This window comes from Nelusetta ayraudi, unplaced genomic scaffold (assembly GCF_046127955.1).
Source record: "Nelusetta ayraudi isolate G7.1 ecotype Tasmania unplaced genomic scaffold, CSIRO-AGI_Nayr_v1 ptg000011l, whole genome shotgun sequence".
Taxonomy (NCBI): Eukaryota; Metazoa; Chordata; class Actinopteri; order Tetraodontiformes; family Monacanthidae; genus Nelusetta; species Nelusetta ayraudi.
This window is the reverse complement of record NW_027466061.1, coordinates 12,895,127-12,915,078: the sequence shown is the minus strand read 5'-3', so window position 1 is coordinate 12,915,078 and position 19,952 is coordinate 12,895,127. Positions and strand designations below refer to the sequence as shown.

Below are 19,952 nucleotides of genomic sequence, written 5' to 3'. Positions count from 1 at the left end.
AGTAAAACATCTGCTCAAAATTTGCTTCAATTTTTAGCACAGCTACAAATAAGCATGGTTTATATACATGTGTGATTGCCCTATGACAAATACTTTTCTCTCTTCTGTTGTTTATCTTTTATTGTCATGTTTTGCCCTTTTCAAACATTAAGAAAAAAAGAAAAAAGAAATGTGTTGATAAGTGTTTCCCACATTGGCCAGAGTTTGGTTTAGCCTCAGGATAAATGAAATCCAGATTGTTCAATGTAGATGAGGGTATTAGATAGAATTCATCCATTTTTCAAACACACCAATACACACACACACAGTCACACGCGTGCGCACACACACACACACACAGCTGTCAGGGGAAAACGACAAAAAAATCAAAGCCTTGTCAGCTTTTGCGCCATGTTTAAGACTGCAGCGCTAATGATTCATGACACTTCTAAGTGAAGAGGAGAAATGAGTCGCTCTATAATTACTATGGAAATGTGTTCATTTCCCATCAGACGCGTACACGCACACACACACACACACACACACACACACACACACACCAGCCATGCGTTGAGTCACAGACACACACCCTCACAGATGCCAATCCAGCAGTGTGTAAACTGGGGGTGTTTGGCAGAATGTGTGTATTGCTGTGTGTGTTTGTGTGTGTGTGTGTGTGTGTGTGTGTGTGTGTGTGTGTGTGTGTGCGTGTGTGTGTGTGTCCCAATAGGATTATCACAGTCGGAGCAGAGGTGTGACCCATGTCCCCTATTCCCCATATGTTCTAAACACATGGCCCCAAGTGTGGGGTGTGTGTATTTGTGTGTGTATGTGCGTGCGTGGAGGGGGTGATGATTGTCCCTCGATGCTTGGCTGGCTTGAGTCCAGCTGATAACCATGTGGAGCCCAACGCCTCTTTCATAAGAACATTATGCCCCTTCCCCTTTTATCCTCGAGCACCAGCAAAAAGTCTCCACCCTTATGGGCATGTGTGTGTGTGTGTGTGTGTGTGTGTGTGTGTGTGTGTGTGTGTGTGCATGTGCGTGTGTACGAGAGAGTGAGTATTCCCCTGACGACCCACTGATGGGTTAGTCCATGCGCTCAGCTGTGTAAAATACACCAGGATTAAACACCAAATGACTCAGATTTATTAAGCTCAGTGAGACCATTATATCTCTCTCGCATCTCCTTTTTTAACACTTTGCTCGCCCTTTTCCCCCAGCCTGGAGAGACAGGTGTCCTAGCTGCTGACGTTACAATGTTAGATGTTACGGATAAATTGCACCCATTGCCAAGAGTGTATCACCTTCTATTTCTGGCCAAGCAGGACGGACCATCATCTAGTGGATTTTCAAATTAAAACAAAATACTTCCTTTGGAACTTACTGACTTATTCCACTGCTATGCCAACAGCGACAGCAGTGTGCTGAGAAAAATGTTACATTACTCATCATTTCAGTTCTTCATCGGGATTAATAGTTTCTAATGGATGAGACACAGTATTTTCCAAAATAGCAGCTGAGTCCCTCTCCTACTCATCTGTTTAGACACAATAACAGTCAGTGGAGTACTGTGTCGTACTCTAAAGTCACCTTAAAGGGTTCTAGTCAACGTGATGGGTGATTGTTGCTGAAATTCGCTTCAGGCCAGAGCATAGTGAACGAAAGAAAATTATGCTGACGCCAACACTACCATTTCATTGCTGAGAGCGCACAGACACACAGACACACAAACACGCGGCCTCACTGCTCCCCCTCTGTGAGGTCTGTAAAACTGAATAAGTTTAACTCATCCTCCCAGCTGGACGGCAGGAGGAACTTGATCAATTCGTCAATACTGGGTCTTGATCATTGGACTGAACCTCACCGCGGGGCGTGTGTGCAGTGGCAGAGGGAGGAAAAAAGGCCACAGATGTCGTGTGTGTGTGTGTGTGTGTGTGTGCGTGCGTGCGTGCATGCGTGTGTGTGTGTGTGTGTGTGTGTGTGTGTGTGTGTGTGTGTGTGTTAGTGAGAGATCGGTAACATTGAAGGCAGTGGTTAATGCATATATCTGCCTCGAAAGGTCTCTACAACACACACACACACACACACACACACACACACACACATTTACAAAGTCACTCCACCCGAGGCACAGCCCCGCTATAGGGAAGTGTGGAACTGACAGGTGGAAGCAGAGAAAGAGGGATTGAACTCTTATTTTCCCCCTTTAGGCTTCACTCATGCTGCGGTGCGCGTGTGTGTGTGTGTGTGTGTGTGTGTGTGTGTGTGTGTGTGTGTGTGTGTGTGTGTGCAGAGACAAAGGGAAATATCTCCTTGTTCATACACAGTGCTACTGGCTGCTTGCCGAGCAGAACACAATTTCCATTGTAATATCACAGGCTTAATATACTGAACTGCGGCGCTCACACACGCTGGCGCTCAATATTATCATCTAAAGATGCGCAATAAAAACCGCATAAAACGTGCGGGGAGGACCAACGCAGTGTGCACAACGTGGTTCAGGTTTCTTATTGCAAATGATAAGCCGACTACTGTTTTACTTTCTTTTTTTTTTTGCAGGCATTGTGGGTACATCAAAGCCAAGCAAGACCCAGATGAGGAGAAGATGCAGTTCCAGCACGGTCGAGGTGAACGCGCACTCAAACCACTGACTGTGCTCATGTTGCGTGCCACCTCCACACATCCTGCACGTGCTCACTTCTGTTACACTGAACTTTCTGCAGCCTGTTCAGACGCCTTCCTTCTGTCGCACTCGCAGCTGAATAAAACCTCATTTTTTTCACACGTTCTTGCAAATGTCGCTCGCTGGAGGAGCGAAGCTCTTGAAGGGTTCTTGTTTAAATGACACATTTTAACACCATTGTTAACACACTTCTTATGTGTTTCATTATGTAATGACACACAATGATCTATAATGTTGCTCAAAGTGAGCACCCACACACACGCGCAAGACGCACGCACACACACGCGTGCGTTCCAACACTGTGCCTCAACGTCTGAATATAAATTACAGTTCAGCTCCTGCCTGGCTAAAGGCGTTTTCCTGAGCGCTGATCAATTTTCCTTTAACACAATGAGCCTTTTCACAGTGTACGTTGGCTATCATTTATCTCTTTTTTTCTTTCCTGTTTTTCATTGTTCTCTCCGTGTTTTTTCACTCCTCCAGTGAAGCTTCCCGGCAGCAGGACCTACATCCATCCACACACCTATGAGGACCCCAACCAGGCTGTCAGGGACTTTGCCAAAGAGATCGACGCGTTGAACATTCGCATTGAGAGAGTCATCGGCGCAGGTGAGTTTGGTAGAGAAACTGTCCTGGTGACAGGAAGAGTGCAGTATATAACGGGATTAGCGGACCAGCTTTCCTTTAATTTTAGTAGATTTCTTAAAAATAGGCCTTTAAAATGCAGTTATTTGATTATAGAAGCAGATATACAATCAAGAGTTTATATATGCACAAAAAAATGCTAATATGCTAATTCAAGTCAGACACCCATCAGCTGTCATGTACTGTGCGCTGTTTCTCCCCAGGAGAGTTCGGGGAGGTGTGCAGCGGGCGACTGCGCGTCCAGGGGAAGCGGGAGATCTACGTGGCCATCAAGAGCCTGAAGGCGGGATACTCTGACAAGCAGAGGCGGGACTTCCTGTCTGAGGCCTCCATCATGGGGCAGTTTGACCATCCCAACATCATCAGGCTGGAGGGCGTGGTCACCAGATGTGAGTTGCAGAGTGAAAAAATGTTAATTAATGGATCATAATTATAGAAAAAAATGCTGCTGTAAACCTGCGTGTTTGGCGGAAAGGTTGGGTTGTTTGTCAGAGCGACCTCTCCTCTTCTGTGCGTCGCTCACCTGACTGACACGCTGCCGCTGTCTGTAGCAGTTGACCCTGGATCAGATAAAAACCCACTATTGTCATGGCAACGCAGAGATGACGCATCGCGGAGAGTGCATGTACCAGCGCGGATCGCCCACCTGTCAATTGGCCACTTGTTTGCTTCACATGATTGTGTTTGGCTATTAGAGCTGGTATGTGTTGGTAGTAGGGTTTTAACAAGGCGGCCTGTCTGTTGTGGCTGCTTCTCTCTCCCGTCTCATTGTGAATTCTCTTCCTTTTCAATTAATCTCCAACATCCAACCATTATTTTTCCTTCTCACCTCGTCAGTCCAACTCCTCTCCTTTCTTTTGTAAAGGTGTGGGTTATGAGCCAGTTCAGTTATCAGTTGAAGACTGCAAAAGGCCATAGGGATTCTTTTCATTAGATGATGATAATAACGATGACCACTGGGTATTTAATGGATAAAACATATTCATTTTAAGCAAGTTGTCACAAGCAGCTACGGGGACACGTGGTCCAAATTCAGCCCCCGCCTACTGCTCTCTGCAAGCACTTCAACAGTGAAATCCTATTTTTCTGCTTGGCTAAAATAGTTTGGGGGTGTGAACTAGTGTCTTGTGAAAGAGTGAACACAGTTTAACTGACCTTCCACCTTTGTTGCTTCTTTGTGCCTGACACCTGGTTTCAAAGGCTTCTCGCTTATCCATCCTTTCCCTTTCTCTCTTTCTCTCTCACTCTCACTCTCACTCTCAAACACTCACTGCAGTTCACACACCCGTATTCAGCCGCACTTAGACCCGACAATAAAAGAGCAATGCATATGCATCGGTTTTTATCACAAATATTAATAATTCATAAAGTTAATTGGGTGTATTTTTTAGCCCCATGAATATTCATCAACTTGCATACAAAGAAAGACACCCTAGTGCATTTCCGAACCGTTTCCCTTCCCTGCCACTTTTGTTTTTATTTCCTTGATGGGTTAGCTCACTCATAGCGGTGACCTTTGGTTAGCAAAACTGAGGCACTTGGAAGTAGAACAACAGTAACTAAATGTGGCAGACATGTAATTAAAGTACTCTCTTTTCCAAGACACATGAACTCTGCTCTTGTTTAAAGGGAAGGGAGTTGAATATTTTGGCAAAACGGCCTATTGTCATAATCCCCAGAGCCACGAGTAGTTTTATGCCCTATTTAATTATCCCTATTAATTACCAGCCAGGGGTGCGGCAGAAGGATGGCGTCTGATGAACAACAGGCACTGGCAATTAAAGGGAATGTAGCTACTCATATGATATGAAATACCAAAGTTAAATCAAGAGTGACCGCTGACGGGGTGAGAGCTGCTGCCAGGAGCAGAGTGAATGAACGCTTGACCACTGATTCGCTCACACATAATCAGGTGCTACTGTCATTCTGTTGTGACCGACTTTGCTCAGGTGCGTGCGCGGAACGCCGAGCGCTCGTCACCGCAGCTCCTCACCTGCCTTCACGGCACATTGGGGAGCTGATAGAGCTCCTCAGAAACAAATCTCACCGGCGTACCAGTAATTTCACAGGTCACAGCCCAGGGTGTGTATGTGCAAGAGCAGGGGTGAGAGTTGAGATGGGTCAATAATTCCTCCAGGCTTTTTTTTTTATTTTCTCAAGCACCAGCTGCTCCTTTCACACCAGCCTCGTTCTAATCAGGCAGGCTGACCCTGGCTGCTCCGGGCTCAGGTGCACTGGACCGGGCCGCTGGGTGAAACGGTGCGATCCACTTCTGTAACTGTGTTGCCTCTGCTGCTGCTGCTACTACTACAGCGGCACTGGGAGTAATTGCTGCTGTCAAAGTTTTAATGTTACTGAGGTTGAAGAAACAAGTGTAAAAAAGACATTGCCATTAAATTGTAAGCACAGAAGTAACTATTGTAAGGGCAGCGACACTCATCAAGATTGCTTAATTCTGACAGACAGATGGATGGAGAGATGGATAGATCAATACCCTGATCGATATAGATGGACAGATGTGACTGTCCTGTTGTTGACAGTGATTATGAAATAATGAAAAAAGAAGAACAGAACAGTCTCAACTGTTTTTCAGGCAGGGGAATTTAGCTATTCTCGGCTCTATTTCTGGGGACTTCATCCGTTTTTTCAACTGTATTTACTAACGATAGACTTTTTAATTTTTAAGCAAACACAAGCACATACTATAAATATCTTCTATTTATACCATAATCTATGAATTAAAGGTGAAAATGTTTGAGATTTGAAATCCAGTTTGCCATTCAAAGCAAGACAAAGGCACAGAAAATCAGCAGGTTGTGTGTGTTCATAAAAATGAATTACAACAATAACACTTTCAGCAAATTGCTGTGCAGAGAATGTGAATATCACAAAACGGCACAAAAAGGCTCCCGAAAAATGAAAAAAAATGAAAAACTTTGAATTTCTGGCAGCTCAGTTATCAGTGTTTTCATTGTGTGTGTGTGTGTGTGTGTGTGTGTGTGTGTGTGTGTGTGTGTGTGTGTGTGTCCTCTGCCTGTGTTCATAAAAAAAAGAAAGAAAAAAAACGATAATTCCACAGCCCTTGTCATGCGCCACTCTAATAACCTACTCGGCTGTCTGTCACCTGATTGTTGGCATTGTCATGCTAATTAGAGTGCCACACGCTGGAAAAAAAAAGGAAGCAGAAAAAATAGATTGTCCTATTCTCTCGCTGAACACGCATGCAGCAATCTGCTGCTTCCACTCCCCCATCCCTCCATCTCCTTATCGCCCCTTCATCTCGCCCATCCCTCATTTTATCTATTTGTCCTTTATGTGTTTTGCTATCGCTGCAACAATCGGCTCATTTGGAAAACCCTCAATTACCGAGCCCCATCTCATCCACCCGCCGCACACGCACGCACGTACACACACACACACACACACACACACACACACACACACACACACACACACACACACACACACACAATTAAAAAAGTTGTTCTACAAAGGTGCTGTTAAAACCGGAAAGCTCCACGTCTTTCCCACCCGTCTTCTGTTTGAAGAAACTGGTGATTAGTTTGAAACGTGCGTCTTTGTGCCTCGAACAAAAAAAAACAAAGAACAGTGTTTCAGTGGTACCTGTCAAAGTGTTTGAAATTATTCATGTATTTCAATGAATGTGCAGATGTGAAGATTGGATTTAGGGGGAGACAAATGAGGGGTGGGCTGGTGTGAGTGAGAGGGGCGGAGGGGGAATGTGGAGGAAAGGGTGACGGCGGGGAGGGAGAAACGGGAGACGATGAGGCTTGAGAACAAATGAGGGCACCGGGTGGAGAGATGAGCGAGGAGATTTGCAGAGAAGAGGGGCAGACCGAGGTGGGACAAACGTGAGGAAATGAGCGGAGATGAGGAAGTGAAGGGAGGAACGAGGGAGAGGTGAGGACAGGAGTAGAGTGGAGATAAGGTTATTGAGTTTCTGTCTCCTCCCTCCCGGCCGAGAGCTGCGCACAGATCTGCACCGCATTAAAAGCGTTGGATCACTGGGATCGGACCTTTTACATTAATCAATACAGCAGTTATTTCATTTTCCCCATTTGTAGTCCGGACCGCCTCGTTCAATAAAGCGGTACCACGGCCAATTTATAATGTGATTGCGTGTCTAACTTTGTCATGCTTTTCCATTGTGTCGGCAAGAGAGGACGCAAAGCGTCCTCTCGATGTCATCTGGCAGGTAAAGTGTGTAACTAACATTTAGCGCTTTCATGCACACGTGGAGGCAGAATGTTCCGTAGCTGTTTAACTGGGTGGAAAATATTTTTGCTCCATTCCCTAACAGAGAGCACTTGGCCGAATGTCAACATCTGATCTGCAGGCAAGAGACAAAATACATGTACTGATGCCAGTGAAGAACTGGCAACGGGTAGCCCAGCACAAAAAATCGCTTATATTGTCCTTTGTGTTGAAAATTATAGCTTGATTTTTTTAAGTTGAAAAAATGGATATATTGTTTAACATGAATAACAAGAAAACAACTGGAAATTGAGTGTTTTCTGCTTGCGGCACAAATGCGACCGCATGTTTTTCCTGATTTAATTTGGCAGCTGAGTAAATCATTGGCGTTGGAATCTTTGATCAGGCTGATTTAATGACCGCTGTGAGTGTGTCTGTTTGAAATGTGTACTGCATATGATAAAGCCACAACAAGACGTGAGAGGACTTAATAGAATTACTGAGAGTTTGTGGTAAGAAGGAGAAAAAAAGCAGGGAGAAAAAAAGCAGGGAGCAAATGAGCAACGCTGGTGTGTTGCCTGCTCAGTTTTCCTGGTAACCTGCATTTATTTGTTTTTATTTGGGTTTGTATGGTTCTGAACAGCGTGTGTGTGTGTGTGTGTGTGTGTGTGTGTGTGTGTGTTAATGCAAGGCTTGGAAAGGAGTCAATGAACACAATGAATGTATTTAAGTGTGGTTACAGCTTAGGGGCTTCTCTCTCTCTCTCTCTCATTGTGTTTTGTATTATTTTTCATGGACAAACAATGGTTATTTTTTTAATTCCATAATGGGCAAAAGCCACACTTGTGCATTTGTGCCAAGAGACACCATACATGCAAATGCTGCCGACACAACAAGACGGTGATGAGACCAAACTGGTCTACACGCTGCAGCTGACTGGAAAAGACAACAACAGCAGCAGTCAGGGCTAAAATCAGATAATCCTCATAGTGCTGTCTCTCCTCCTTTGCCCTGCCCTGAAACAGCTCTCTTTATCACACACACACACACACACACACACACACACACACACACACACCACAGACCATGCGTGTGGAGATAAATGCGAGCAGCGCTCCTCACCCCCAGCAGAAGAAAATCCAATTCTCTTTCACTTTTATCCCTGAGACTAATGTTACTGTCAAAGCAGACACCAGCACCAGAGCCCAGGCCGCTCTGTTTCATGTGTGTGTGTGTGTGTGTATGTTTGTCTTTGTGTGTGTGCGTGCACGCCCGTGTTTGCTACAGTGAGATAGTGAATTCATTTAAGGTGATGCATTGCTGTCTTTACCTCCAATCTCACAGTGGGTCTCTGTGGCGTTGTTCCTGCCTCTGCGTGACAAGCTCCAGGCTCCTCCCCCTTTCTTCCTACGCCTTTCCTCTCTCCGTGGCTCTTCCCTGTCCCATTTCTTTATGAGTCTTTACTAACGTGTCACAGTGACAAATTTAAACAGATGCACTTATTTGCACTGCGCGTTGCTTTTGTCACTGGACGTCATACAATGGCTGGCATTAGGATTTGTGTGAGTGTGTATGCGTGCGCACCTGTGTGTGTGTGTGTGTGTGTGTGTGTGTGTGTGTGTGTGTGTGTGTGTGTGTGTGTGTGTGCGCGCGCGCCCGTGTGTGTGTACGTTTGTGTGTCTGTGTGTGTGTGTGTGTGTGTGTGCGCGGTCGGTGCTGGTGATTTGTTAATCATTTGTAAGCCCCAGCAGATGCTTTGTAGGGATGCTGGAGCACTGGGCCTGTCAGTCAAGCGCTCCTTCATCACGACATGCACAGAAAACACACAGTCATGCAGATGCAGGTGCACAGCAAACCAACCACAAACCAACCCTTTTTTTCCCCCTGAGGCTGATTGGTATTCATGGGATTTCACGAGGACCCCACCCCCTCCCCACCGCCCAACACACACACACACACACACACACATATTCTGGAGGATTGGTCCATTCTAATTATCTCCTGGCGTTTATGGAGAGGGCTGATTAGAAGCTGTCACTGTGACTGATGACGACATGCCATGTTATCCCCCTGGGACGGACTCAGAGAGGGAGGCCTGTCACAGCTGTGGACTTCTTCTCTTGTCCCCTTCCCTTCAAAAGCTGCTGCCTTTCCTCGTCTCACTTGCAAAACACTCAAACTTTGTTTGTTTGCCCCTGCAGGTAAGCCAGTGATGATTATTACAGAGTTCATGGAGAACGGATCTCTGGATACTTTCCTCAAGGTGAGACTCGACTAAGTGCATAAGGTTAATAAAGTGTGAGTGTGTTGTCAACTGTGGAGTTTATTCACTTGTACCAGAGAAAGATTTGAAGTGAATTCTTTTAAAATGCACCTTGAAACTGGCTAGAATAGTTTGCAAGGTCAAACAATCGCTGTCATTGAAATGGTTTTGAAAGAGTTTAAGCTACAAGAAGGGGTAAAAATAGTACTAGTAGAAGTTGTCTCAACTTCAATCACTGCATTACTCGAAATATATATTGAAATGCAAAGTGAGGCCAATAATTTTGAATTTATGAAATTTCTCATAGCGGAAAACAGCAGCAGTCTGATGACAAAAGGGTTGCAATAAGGGCGAACTATATTGTTTTGCCTTTAATAATTTCCCTTTCATGTGATCCAGTAGAGAACTGTTAAATTTTTAAAAGGTAGCTTTACAGTTGTCAGAGTCAGTGATGGCAACTGGGAGCATCACTGGAAATCAAATGCCAAATTAAGTGATGAAAGACACAACATGCTCAAATTTGCAGCCGCCTAAATCGTTTCAGACTATGAACCAAATAGAGGCCAACACGTCCCGGTGGGCCAGCTTACTGATTAAAACCCTAGCTGCTGTTGTTGTTAGCTTGTTTTTGGGAGCTCACTCAGTGCGGATTTGGAGCTTGACACGCATGGAAAATGGTCTTCAGGATTAGGACAATCATTCTTTGAGGGACAATAATGAATCGCAGTACCAGAGTATCACACAGCAGAAGGAAGAACAGAGTTTTTCAGGCGGAAGAGGCATTCAAAATTGTCTCAGTGGCCATCTGAAAGAAGAGGCCTGGATTTGGTTGACTGAAGCAGAAGGGTTTTTTTTAACTGATGAACCTATTAAACCAACAGGGGAAACAAACCTTTCCAGAGACGACTCGGGAGGATTTACTTTCTAATTAAAACGGACTGATATAGCTAAACCTGCCTGTCACTCAATACATTGTGACCGGAGCCTATACATCCAAGAGTCTGTGAAAGCCTTCAGAAAATCACACATATAAAGATGTATTTATAAAAAAAAATGATGATAAAAAAAAAATCTAGAGCTGGATTAAAAGTGATTCAATTTTGAAAAACATTTTTTTCTTTTAATTTGCAGATGGAGAGTTTGAGCAGGATGTATTTTCTGACTTGCTTAATAGCTGTGAAATCACTCATCAGTGCCTCAAATTTGTCAATGACAGTGGACCAAAACAAAATGAACTCTGACTGGTGATAAAAACAAAAACGTGGAATTAGACATGGAAATTATTTGGACTGTCTAACTCACATGTACACATGTGCAGTGTGCATTTCAGCATGCATAGTAATGGGGTTATAAAGAGTAACCGTAGTGGCTCATTGTAATTATCAAATGAGTTTTATAGCTTTTACAGCCCATCCCTGATCCTTGCATCCATATGTCTTTAATTATAATTTATTAAGCCACCATCCCCTGGAAATCCAAACAAGTAATGCCGCAGTGACAGCTATTCTTTCCTCTCACATATTCCTCTTTAAAATCTACTTTTTTCACAATTTGATTAATAAAAAATAGCGGCCTAATTTTACCTTTGCCATCCGTCTCCATCACCTCCACGTCTCTAACAGCTCTGCCCTGCATCTGTCTCCTCTCTTGCACCCTGCCTGCCCGCCCCCCACTTCCTGGCACTAGAGCACGGTGGGCAGATTGATAGAGGAAGTCTGTAGGTTTGTTAGACAGTCCAATCAATCAGCATCTCACTAAACCACCAGCTAATTAACTTACTCCACAACTGCTGAATGAGAGGGGGAGAGGGGGAAGGGAGCGCACGGAGACGCAGAAAGATGAAAGTAGGCAAATGGATGGAGGCCGAAAGCAAGTAATGCAGTGTTCCTTCTCTCCTTGAGACAGAGACAGAGGGGGGACAGAGACGGATGGAGAGGGCAAAGAGACAGAGGGAAGGAGAAATGATATGAAGGAGGGAGGGTGACTGATAACATGGATGGCTTCTCAACAGGGACTCTTGGCCCTGGGCAGAAATAATTGGCAGTGGGAGGTGAGCTGGACCATCATCGATCAACAGGCTCTGTTCTCTGCCAAAGACAGCTCAAATCTGAAATCCAGTGAGCTCCGTTTGGGCACATGGTCAGTCTTAGAGAGGAAACTTTGTCTGCTCTGTCAGATTCAATCCTCTAAAACTGGGATTATTTCTGCAATACTTTATTGATCCCTGAAAAGAGAAATCCATCTTTGGCTTGCCACTCTCTGAAGAAGGGTCAGTGCTGAGTTAGGAAGCAGCGGAAGACATTCCTGCTCAGGGGCCAAAACCACACTGCTGCCACTACAGGCGCTTGATTCCTGGCTTGAACCCTGAATTCCTGCACAGCTTGAAGGGCCGAGGCTTGAACACTCAACCGCCGTGCTGCAGTATTTACACACAGCTTTGTTGTCTTCCAGAAACACGACGGCCAGTTCACGGTGATCCAGCTGGTCGGCATGCTGCGCGGTATCGCCTCTGGCATGAAGTACCTGTCAGACATGAGCTACGTTCACAGAGACCTGGCTGCTCGGAACATTCTGGTCAACAGCAACCTGGTGTGCAAGGTGTCCGACTTTGGCCTGAGTCGGGTTCTGGAGGATGACCCGGAGGCTGCGTACACCACCAAGGTAAGGCACATTCTCAGCAAGCATCTTTCTCTCCCTCGCCTAGATACACGTGGAAAATAGGTATGCATACAGCGTCTGTAGGTTTTATTCTAGTCAGGAATGGTAGACGTATTGATTCAAGTCAAGGCAGCAGTGGTTCACAGTGTCACCTCACATGAAGTACGTCAATGATTTGATTGTGACATTTGATTCCAGTATATCTTTGTGGATGTTGCATGTTTTCCCTGCCCCTGCGTATGCTCTCTTCAAGGCCTTCTACTGCTTCGCTGAGGACTGTTTGTTTTTCTGCAAAGAACTGACAGAACTAGCAGATCATCCAGGCTGCATCCCATCTTTTCCCCAAAATAGCTGATATAGATTCCGGAATATATGATTCCTCATCCAAAGCAAACAAGCTAGATTTACTTTGATGACTTTACCTTAGTCACTGATGGCATTAGGGACTAAGACACAGCCTGAGTAGGTGCAGTCTGTGACATCTGTACACAACTGCCCACCACTTCAAGTTTCTGTCTAAATAAAGTCAAATCTTAAAAAGTCTCTGGCAACGCCGTCACCCTCTCAAAAAGGAGCACATGAAGAAACTTAGACGTCAGTAAATTAAACCACTGTGGAGCAACTTATCTAAAATGCCCACAAGGAGATGGTATTATTCATATTCATGGGAAGTGTTGGGGATGTTATTTTTAATATGGCATTAGCATTGCCCTGGGAGGAGTGTATCAGCCGCTGACTGGTCTATTGCAATCTCACACACACACACACACACACACACACACACACACACACACACACACACACACACACACACACACACTCCCAGTGGTGTCAGGAGACATAGATGGAGAGCTGCAGGCATGATAGTTGGTGCATCGGTGTGTGTTGGGAGGACGGCGCTTAGGGGAGGAAATCAACTGTGAGTGAAATCGAGGGTTGACTAAAGAAAGAAAGGAAGGAAGGATCCAGTGAGAACAGTTTAGAGAAGAACAGTGGATGCAGTGGAAAACAGAGACACACGATTTGGCAGCTTTGTCTTTTACTTGACTTTCACCGCACTGAGGTGGGGGATGCTAGCTGGTGCAGAGTAGCTGCCGCATTTTAAAAAGCCCATGCAAACCCTATAGAAGTGCAGTGTGTGTGTGTGTGTGTGTGTGTGTGTGTGTGTGTGTGTGTGTGTGTGTGTGTGTGTGTGTGTGTGTGTGCGTGCGTGTTGGTGTGTGAATGAATTTGTTGGGCACGTCGACAGCCTGTTGTGTTTATGCAGCAGTCTCTGTGAAATCCTTTTGATCTGTGCACCAACAGCAAAGGGAGTTTGGGAAGACAGAAGGAAACTGACAATGAAAAAAAGTTTACCATAAAAAAAACTCAAGTGAACGTAAAGCTGCATTGAGAGGTAACACGGAAGGAACTGCTGCATAGACAAACATGCGTCTGTATTTTCTGCCCATGAGGAATGGAGGTCTATGTTTAATTTCCTAGTTTACGTTCTATTCACAACATAACACAAGAGGCAGGAAGCTTGTATGTGTGGAGTTTGCATGTTCTTGCTGTGTCTGCGCCAGTTCTCTGCTGGTGCTTCGGCTACCTCCCACACCCCAAAGACATGCATGTTAGGCTAATTGTCCGTAGGTTTGAATGTGAGCACGGATGCTTGTTTGTCTCTCTGTGTTGGCCCTGGCAACTGGGTGCAACCCCGCCTTCACCCACAGATAGTTCAGATCGTAGGTCCAGCCTCCTTGCAACCTTCAGGGCAAGATAGCATGATAGAAGATGGATGGATGGAAGCTTATTGTAGCTCTGACTGAAGTGAGTGAGAGAAACACTAAATATCTACACCGTTACAGATGGGGATAAGCATCCTGTTCACACAGGCAAACATGTTTTGTGACTGTAAATTTTGGACTTTCTGCAGGGAGGCAAGATCCCAATCAGATGGACAGCTCCAGAGGCCATTGCCTTCAGGAAGTTCACCTCAGCCAGCGATGTGTGGAGCTATGGTATTGTCATGTGGGAAGTGATCTCATACGGAGAGCGACCCTACTGGGAGATGTCCAACCAGGATGTGAGTCACATACAACCAATGTCATCATACCGCAAGTGCTGGTTCCAAACATATGATGGCCTCCTTTCAACAACACACCACTGTTTTTGTTTGCTCGCAGGTGATCAAAGCAATAGATGAGGGCTACCGTCTTCCCGCCCCGATGGACTGTCCCGTGGTGTTGCACCAGCTCATGCTGGACTGCTGGGAGAAGGGGCGCAGCGACAGGCCAAAGTTTGGCCAGATTGTCACAATCTTGGACAAGCTGATCAGAAACCCAGGCGCCCTCAGAGAGCTGGCCAACAGCTCCACATGGTCAGTGGAACAGAGATTCAGTTCAAGATGTTCATCACAGCACACAACCATTGACTAACATTTAAGAAGTGATTGTAGCAAGTGAACAAACACACGTTCAACCCTCTTAATCTCTGGTGCATTTTGGAGGACCACATGTGTTTTCGCTGCAGTCATTTTTGCAAGTGACAGGGCAAGAGTAGGAGCCTGTGGGTGGACATCTCTTCACATTAGCAGAAGAGATTCAAAGTCATCACAATGATGTTGCAAACATCCATAACTGATCATTTTTTTCACATACCAATATGACATTGCAGGCACCGAGCAGGCATCTAGGCATCTAGCAGCATCTGCTCCAGCGTGTCTCACAGCAGAATGAAGAAACTAATCAGAAAAAAAAAACCATTCAGACTGTGCAAAAAAAAAAAAAAAAGACACTGTCAGGAAAAAAGTCTTAATTATAACTGTACAGAGCTATTTGCAAATGCAGTGGCAATTATTCCTTGATATGCAAATTAATTAAGTTTAAACAGTGAAAAAAAATCATTTTTAGACATAAACAAACAATAAGAGGGGAAAAAAGGCCCCATCACTGTTTCATTCTATTTAATCTCAAACTACGAGTTTTCAATTAAACTCCACCTTTTTGCAAATGTTAGTGAAAACATAGACAAAGCTGAGATTGATTGTCTTTTCCAAGGACATAGCACCAATAAAATAATGTGATTAAATGTGAACGTGCTTTGCATCCCAGCAGGGAAGAGCCGTCCACCCCCGAGTTTAGTGTGAACTCAGTGGACGAGTGGCTGGACGCCATCAAGATGGGCCAGTATAAAGACAACTTTTCCACTTCTGGATACGTCAGCTTGGACTCGATCCTCTACATCAGCGTCAGGTGCAGCCAACCGCCGACTCAAGATGAAACAGAATGAGTTAATTTTATACAAGCAGCAAGAGCAAAGGTTCTAAACTGTGCATTATCTCATCTTCCCTGCAGTGAGCTGGCCAAGATGGGCGTGACTCTGGCTGGCCACCAGAAGAAGATTTTGTCCAGTGTTCAGACCCTGCAGACCCAGGGGACACACGTCCAAGTATAACAGCTCCCGCAAAAGCACGCAATGGAACGGAACCAAAACGAAAAAAAGGAAATCAGAAAAAAGTAAAAGAGCTGAAATGGTGTTTGATATTCTGCGCTCAGGCCGTCACTGACTTTGAAACACAATGAGACGGAGACGACATGGACACTTGTCTCGTTCACCCTCTCGCAGTTTCACCATTCTGACCGTCTCTGATGGAACACAACCTGCTCCAGCACTCGAGAGTCCGAGCGACGCGGCCAACCGCGGCAATGAGGCGGCGGGAAGAGACACATTTCCGACGGCCCCATCGAGAGCATCACAGACCATTTCACGTTGTACGTGCTGCGCAAAAAGAAGAATTTTTAACAAAAGATAATCACACACACAAACTAAAATATCTACCACCACTGTCTGTGATGTGTACAGTTGGCTTTATTGTCATGCATTTTGAGTTTACCACCCTTTTAGGAATTTCAAAAAGGGTCAGAAGATGTGTATATGTGTAGATAAATGTTTATATGGGCTGTGCGTCCCACAACCGTAGAGATGGACCTAACGTTTGTATCGGTGGTGAGGTTATATCACTCGACATTAATTACCAGTTATTACTAGTCGGCGTGTGTGCGTGTGTGTGTGTGTGTGTGTGTGTGTGTGTGTGTGTGTGTGTGTGTGTGTGTGTGTGTGTGTGTGTGTGTGTGTGCGCGCGTGTGTGCGTGTGTGCGTGTGTGCGTGTGCGCGTGCGCATGTGTACGGCCCCATTTTTCTGTGTATTATCCGAAAAGCCGAGAGATGAACCAAGATTCAGGATGAAATGAATGTGTAGGATTAGGGGAACGGATGACCATGACCTTTAGAGACGGGAGGGCAGGGGCGGAGACATTTCTGCCGTATGCGTAGAATGGGGGAGAACATTTCATTTAAATGGAATATTTAACCGGGATAAGGGCTTTCCCAGCAAACGCTCTCAGACACACTTCCAAAGCGGACGTGGTGGATGTCAGCCAGGCCTCTTTTCCTTCTAGCGCATGCAACAAAAGCAACGGAATCTGCTTGTGGTGCACATGGCACAATGGCAATTTGTTAAATTATTGTTTTTTTACACTTCCGCTTCCAACTGTCCAATCTATACATTACTTTATATCCAGCTGGAAGGGGTTAATATTATCAGGAATATTCCAGCCTAAGAGTTTGCTTCCCATGTTTCAGGTAGAAAACCAGAGTGTTGTATAGAGTGCGGGAGTAGCCAAGGTTATGACGGAATTGAAGTTTGTTTTTGTTTTTTCAATGTTGTGCCATGTACAATTGCAGTACAATATTCTTCTGGGCAACCTTTGACTTTCCCTCACTCAGTTGCTGTGTTGCAACACAAGAAAAGTCTAATGATGGAGTAGCTGTTAAATTAAATCATTAAACCAAATAGCCAGTTTAATGAGAGGAAGATGTGAGCAAGACTATGGAGGTTTTGCTTGTCTTTGAAGACAATTTCATGTGTCTTGTACAGTTTCTTTCTTACTGCAGACCATGCTGACCTATTTCAAGCATTGCTGGTTTTGAACCAATACCCACAAAGTGAATTTACTGAATATTGTTTACAGCAAAAGGCTTTTATTTGAGATTAGGAAATCTCCACTTATCACCATATTTATAGAACCTTAAATTTGATGGCACCCTACTTGTGTGTACTGCATTTTGTGGCACCGAATCTGCTTTTTTGTGCCCTCACCTCAACCTAGTATTAACAAAAAAAGGAAGAAAAAAGAAGGTACTCATAGGACCAACTGTGGAGAAAAGTACAGTATATATGATTGTATCATAGTGTAAAATATGTACAGTGTTGATTTTCAGTGTGAGAATGTTTGTAACGATGAAGCTGATGAAGACTATGATGTACTTTTATTGTGAACAGAGATTTCTGGAGTACGCATTCAGGGGTGGGTCACAGTGATGAGAGGATTCATCTGAACAAAAGAATGTAGCATGGCACAAAGCTTGAGCTTTGGTTGAGATGTGACAGTGATTGCAGTTTGAACCGTATTGTTAGAACGAGTAGAATGGCCTTTTTGAGAAACACAAGTTACAGTGAAGTGACTGTAAACAACATGCACAAAATCAGCAAGGACACTCTTGAAGTCTAACTATCCCATTTTTCTGTGTCTTCACACATTTTGACCGAATTCCCTGATTAACATGAAACACTGAAAAATAAACTAGTGATTGGATTTTATTTTCCTCACCAACTGTGGAGTTTAATTTAGCTAGCCTAAGGATCGAGCAGTAACAATTGGCTAATGCAATCCTATTTTGTGGACAAATGTAAACTCAAGCTCAATAGCAACAATTCTAAGAGAAATAGAATACCATCTGCTTGTTATATTTATCACACACAGCACAATGGGAATCTGAAGCTGTTAGAACATTCTACTCTTGCTAACTCTGCGATGTCACTCTAGCGGACTACCCTTGACCGCTGGCCTTTTTAGATGCCTTATTTACTGAGCTATTCGTCCCTTTCTGTTGCCCTATACAGGTGATATTGCGAGTGAAGTGTGCGTACAAGTAGTGTTTATGTATTTCTAAGATGACCTCACATTCACACCCAGGCTTTGTGACTATTCAAAAACCTCTTCCAGCAGCACCTTCACGTTGATTTTATGTTTGAGGCAGAACCAAATAATTTTCTGCAGGAAGTGTAATAAGTCTTGAACCTGTGCGAGCAGAATTTATCTTGAGTCATAAAACATTCCTTTGATCAAAAAAAGAAAATACAAAATTAATGTGGTTTTGGATGTTTTGATTTCAGCCTATTATATTTAAAGGTTTTTTGTTTTGTTTTTTTGCAATAATTTCCTGGGTTTTTCTTTAATAGATTGGAAAAGAAGGAGAAAAAACATGGGTATGTGACTATTTACCACTCAATCATTCACTCTCAATTTAAAATAGAACAAAATTCCAATCTTTCTGATTTAGACTGATAGAATTCCAGGTTTGTATTAATACATGCAAGCCATGTGCTAATTGGGTAGTTTCTGACTGCTCCTAAACGCAGTCATTGTCCTCCGCTCCCCACCTGGTCAGTATTGTAATTGTGCAATCGTGACTCTCACTCAGTTACCAGGTCACTCTTTTTTTTTCATCTCTCTATTTCCCTCTCGATCTGGCCACCGTATGATGCTTATTTGTCCCCATGCCAGTTGCCTCTGTGTCGCTTGTTGTACAGGGTGTAGGCATTCTAATGTCTTTCATGTCGCTGTAATAAATATGCTAATATTTCTAATTTCTCACCTGGAGGCTGCGGTGTATTTATTTGGCACACTATCTGTTTTTTGTTTTGTTTTTTTCTGGCTACCTCAGGGGTACATATGGACATGCAGCAAAAAGAAAATCCAGAAAAAATCCTATTTATAAGCTTGTGGCTCATATAATTATCCTTACTATTATTGTTGTTATTTTTTACTTTGTAACAAGGCCTGACATTCTGCTACGGTCTGACCAGTGTGGCAGCAGATAATCAGAGGCTGTTCTTATTTTTTTCCACCGTTGCTGTAAGGGTGATAGCAGTGGCAACATTCCCATCATAACACAAGCTGAATGGTAAAATATGACCGTCCTGGAACCACATCTTCATTATCGGTGTGTGTGTGTGTGTGTGTGTGTGTGTGTATTACTGAGTGAGAGATAATTCAGTCTCGTGGGAGGGTGGAGGTCAGTGACTCCTGGCCTTGGTTAACCCCTTAATGCACTGGTCTGGTTGCTGCCCCTCTATGTTACTGCCATTACACCTCATTTAGCCCAACATATTAGGCTCCTACTCCCCTATCACTGGCTGCCTCCTTCTGTCAAACAAGTATACACATACACACAACTAGATACACAATATATTCAGGGCCTGTCCCTACATGTCCTCCGTGTCTATCCCCCTCCGCTTCCCGTCTTTCAATCTCCCTGGTAGCCCTCTGAATGTGTAGTTTTACATTTCCTTCCCATCTATCTGTTGCAGACAGGCAGTATGTCTGCAGCACAGTCCTTCTTTACTGCATTGTAATTTCTCTATATCCCTCGGTCCATCCACACATCCATCACGCCATCCATC

General features: G+C 44.3%; 1 protein-coding gene across 1 annotated transcript in view; it reads left to right on the top strand.

The window, feature by feature from the left end:
- Positions 1-19,143, top strand: part of LOC142885031 (ephrin type-A receptor 3-like) — a 71,440-nt gene extending 52,297 nt beyond the window's left edge. Inside the window, exons 11-19 of the mRNA XM_076021119.1 lie at positions 2,541-2,608; positions 3,148-3,273; positions 3,513-3,698; positions 9,726-9,787; positions 12,239-12,448; positions 14,361-14,510; positions 14,611-14,804; positions 15,538-15,678; positions 15,781-19,143. Of these exons, the coding sequence (XP_075877234.1) occupies positions 2,541-2,608; positions 3,148-3,273; positions 3,513-3,698; positions 9,726-9,787; positions 12,239-12,448; positions 14,361-14,510; positions 14,611-14,804; positions 15,538-15,678; positions 15,781-15,880 (1,237 nt within the window). The 3' untranslated portion in view covers positions 15,881-19,143. The remainder of the gene's footprint in view (positions 1-2,540; positions 2,609-3,147; positions 3,274-3,512; positions 3,699-9,725; positions 9,788-12,238; positions 12,449-14,360; positions 14,511-14,610; positions 14,805-15,537; positions 15,679-15,780) is intronic.
- Positions 19,144-19,952: the final 809 nt, after the last annotated feature.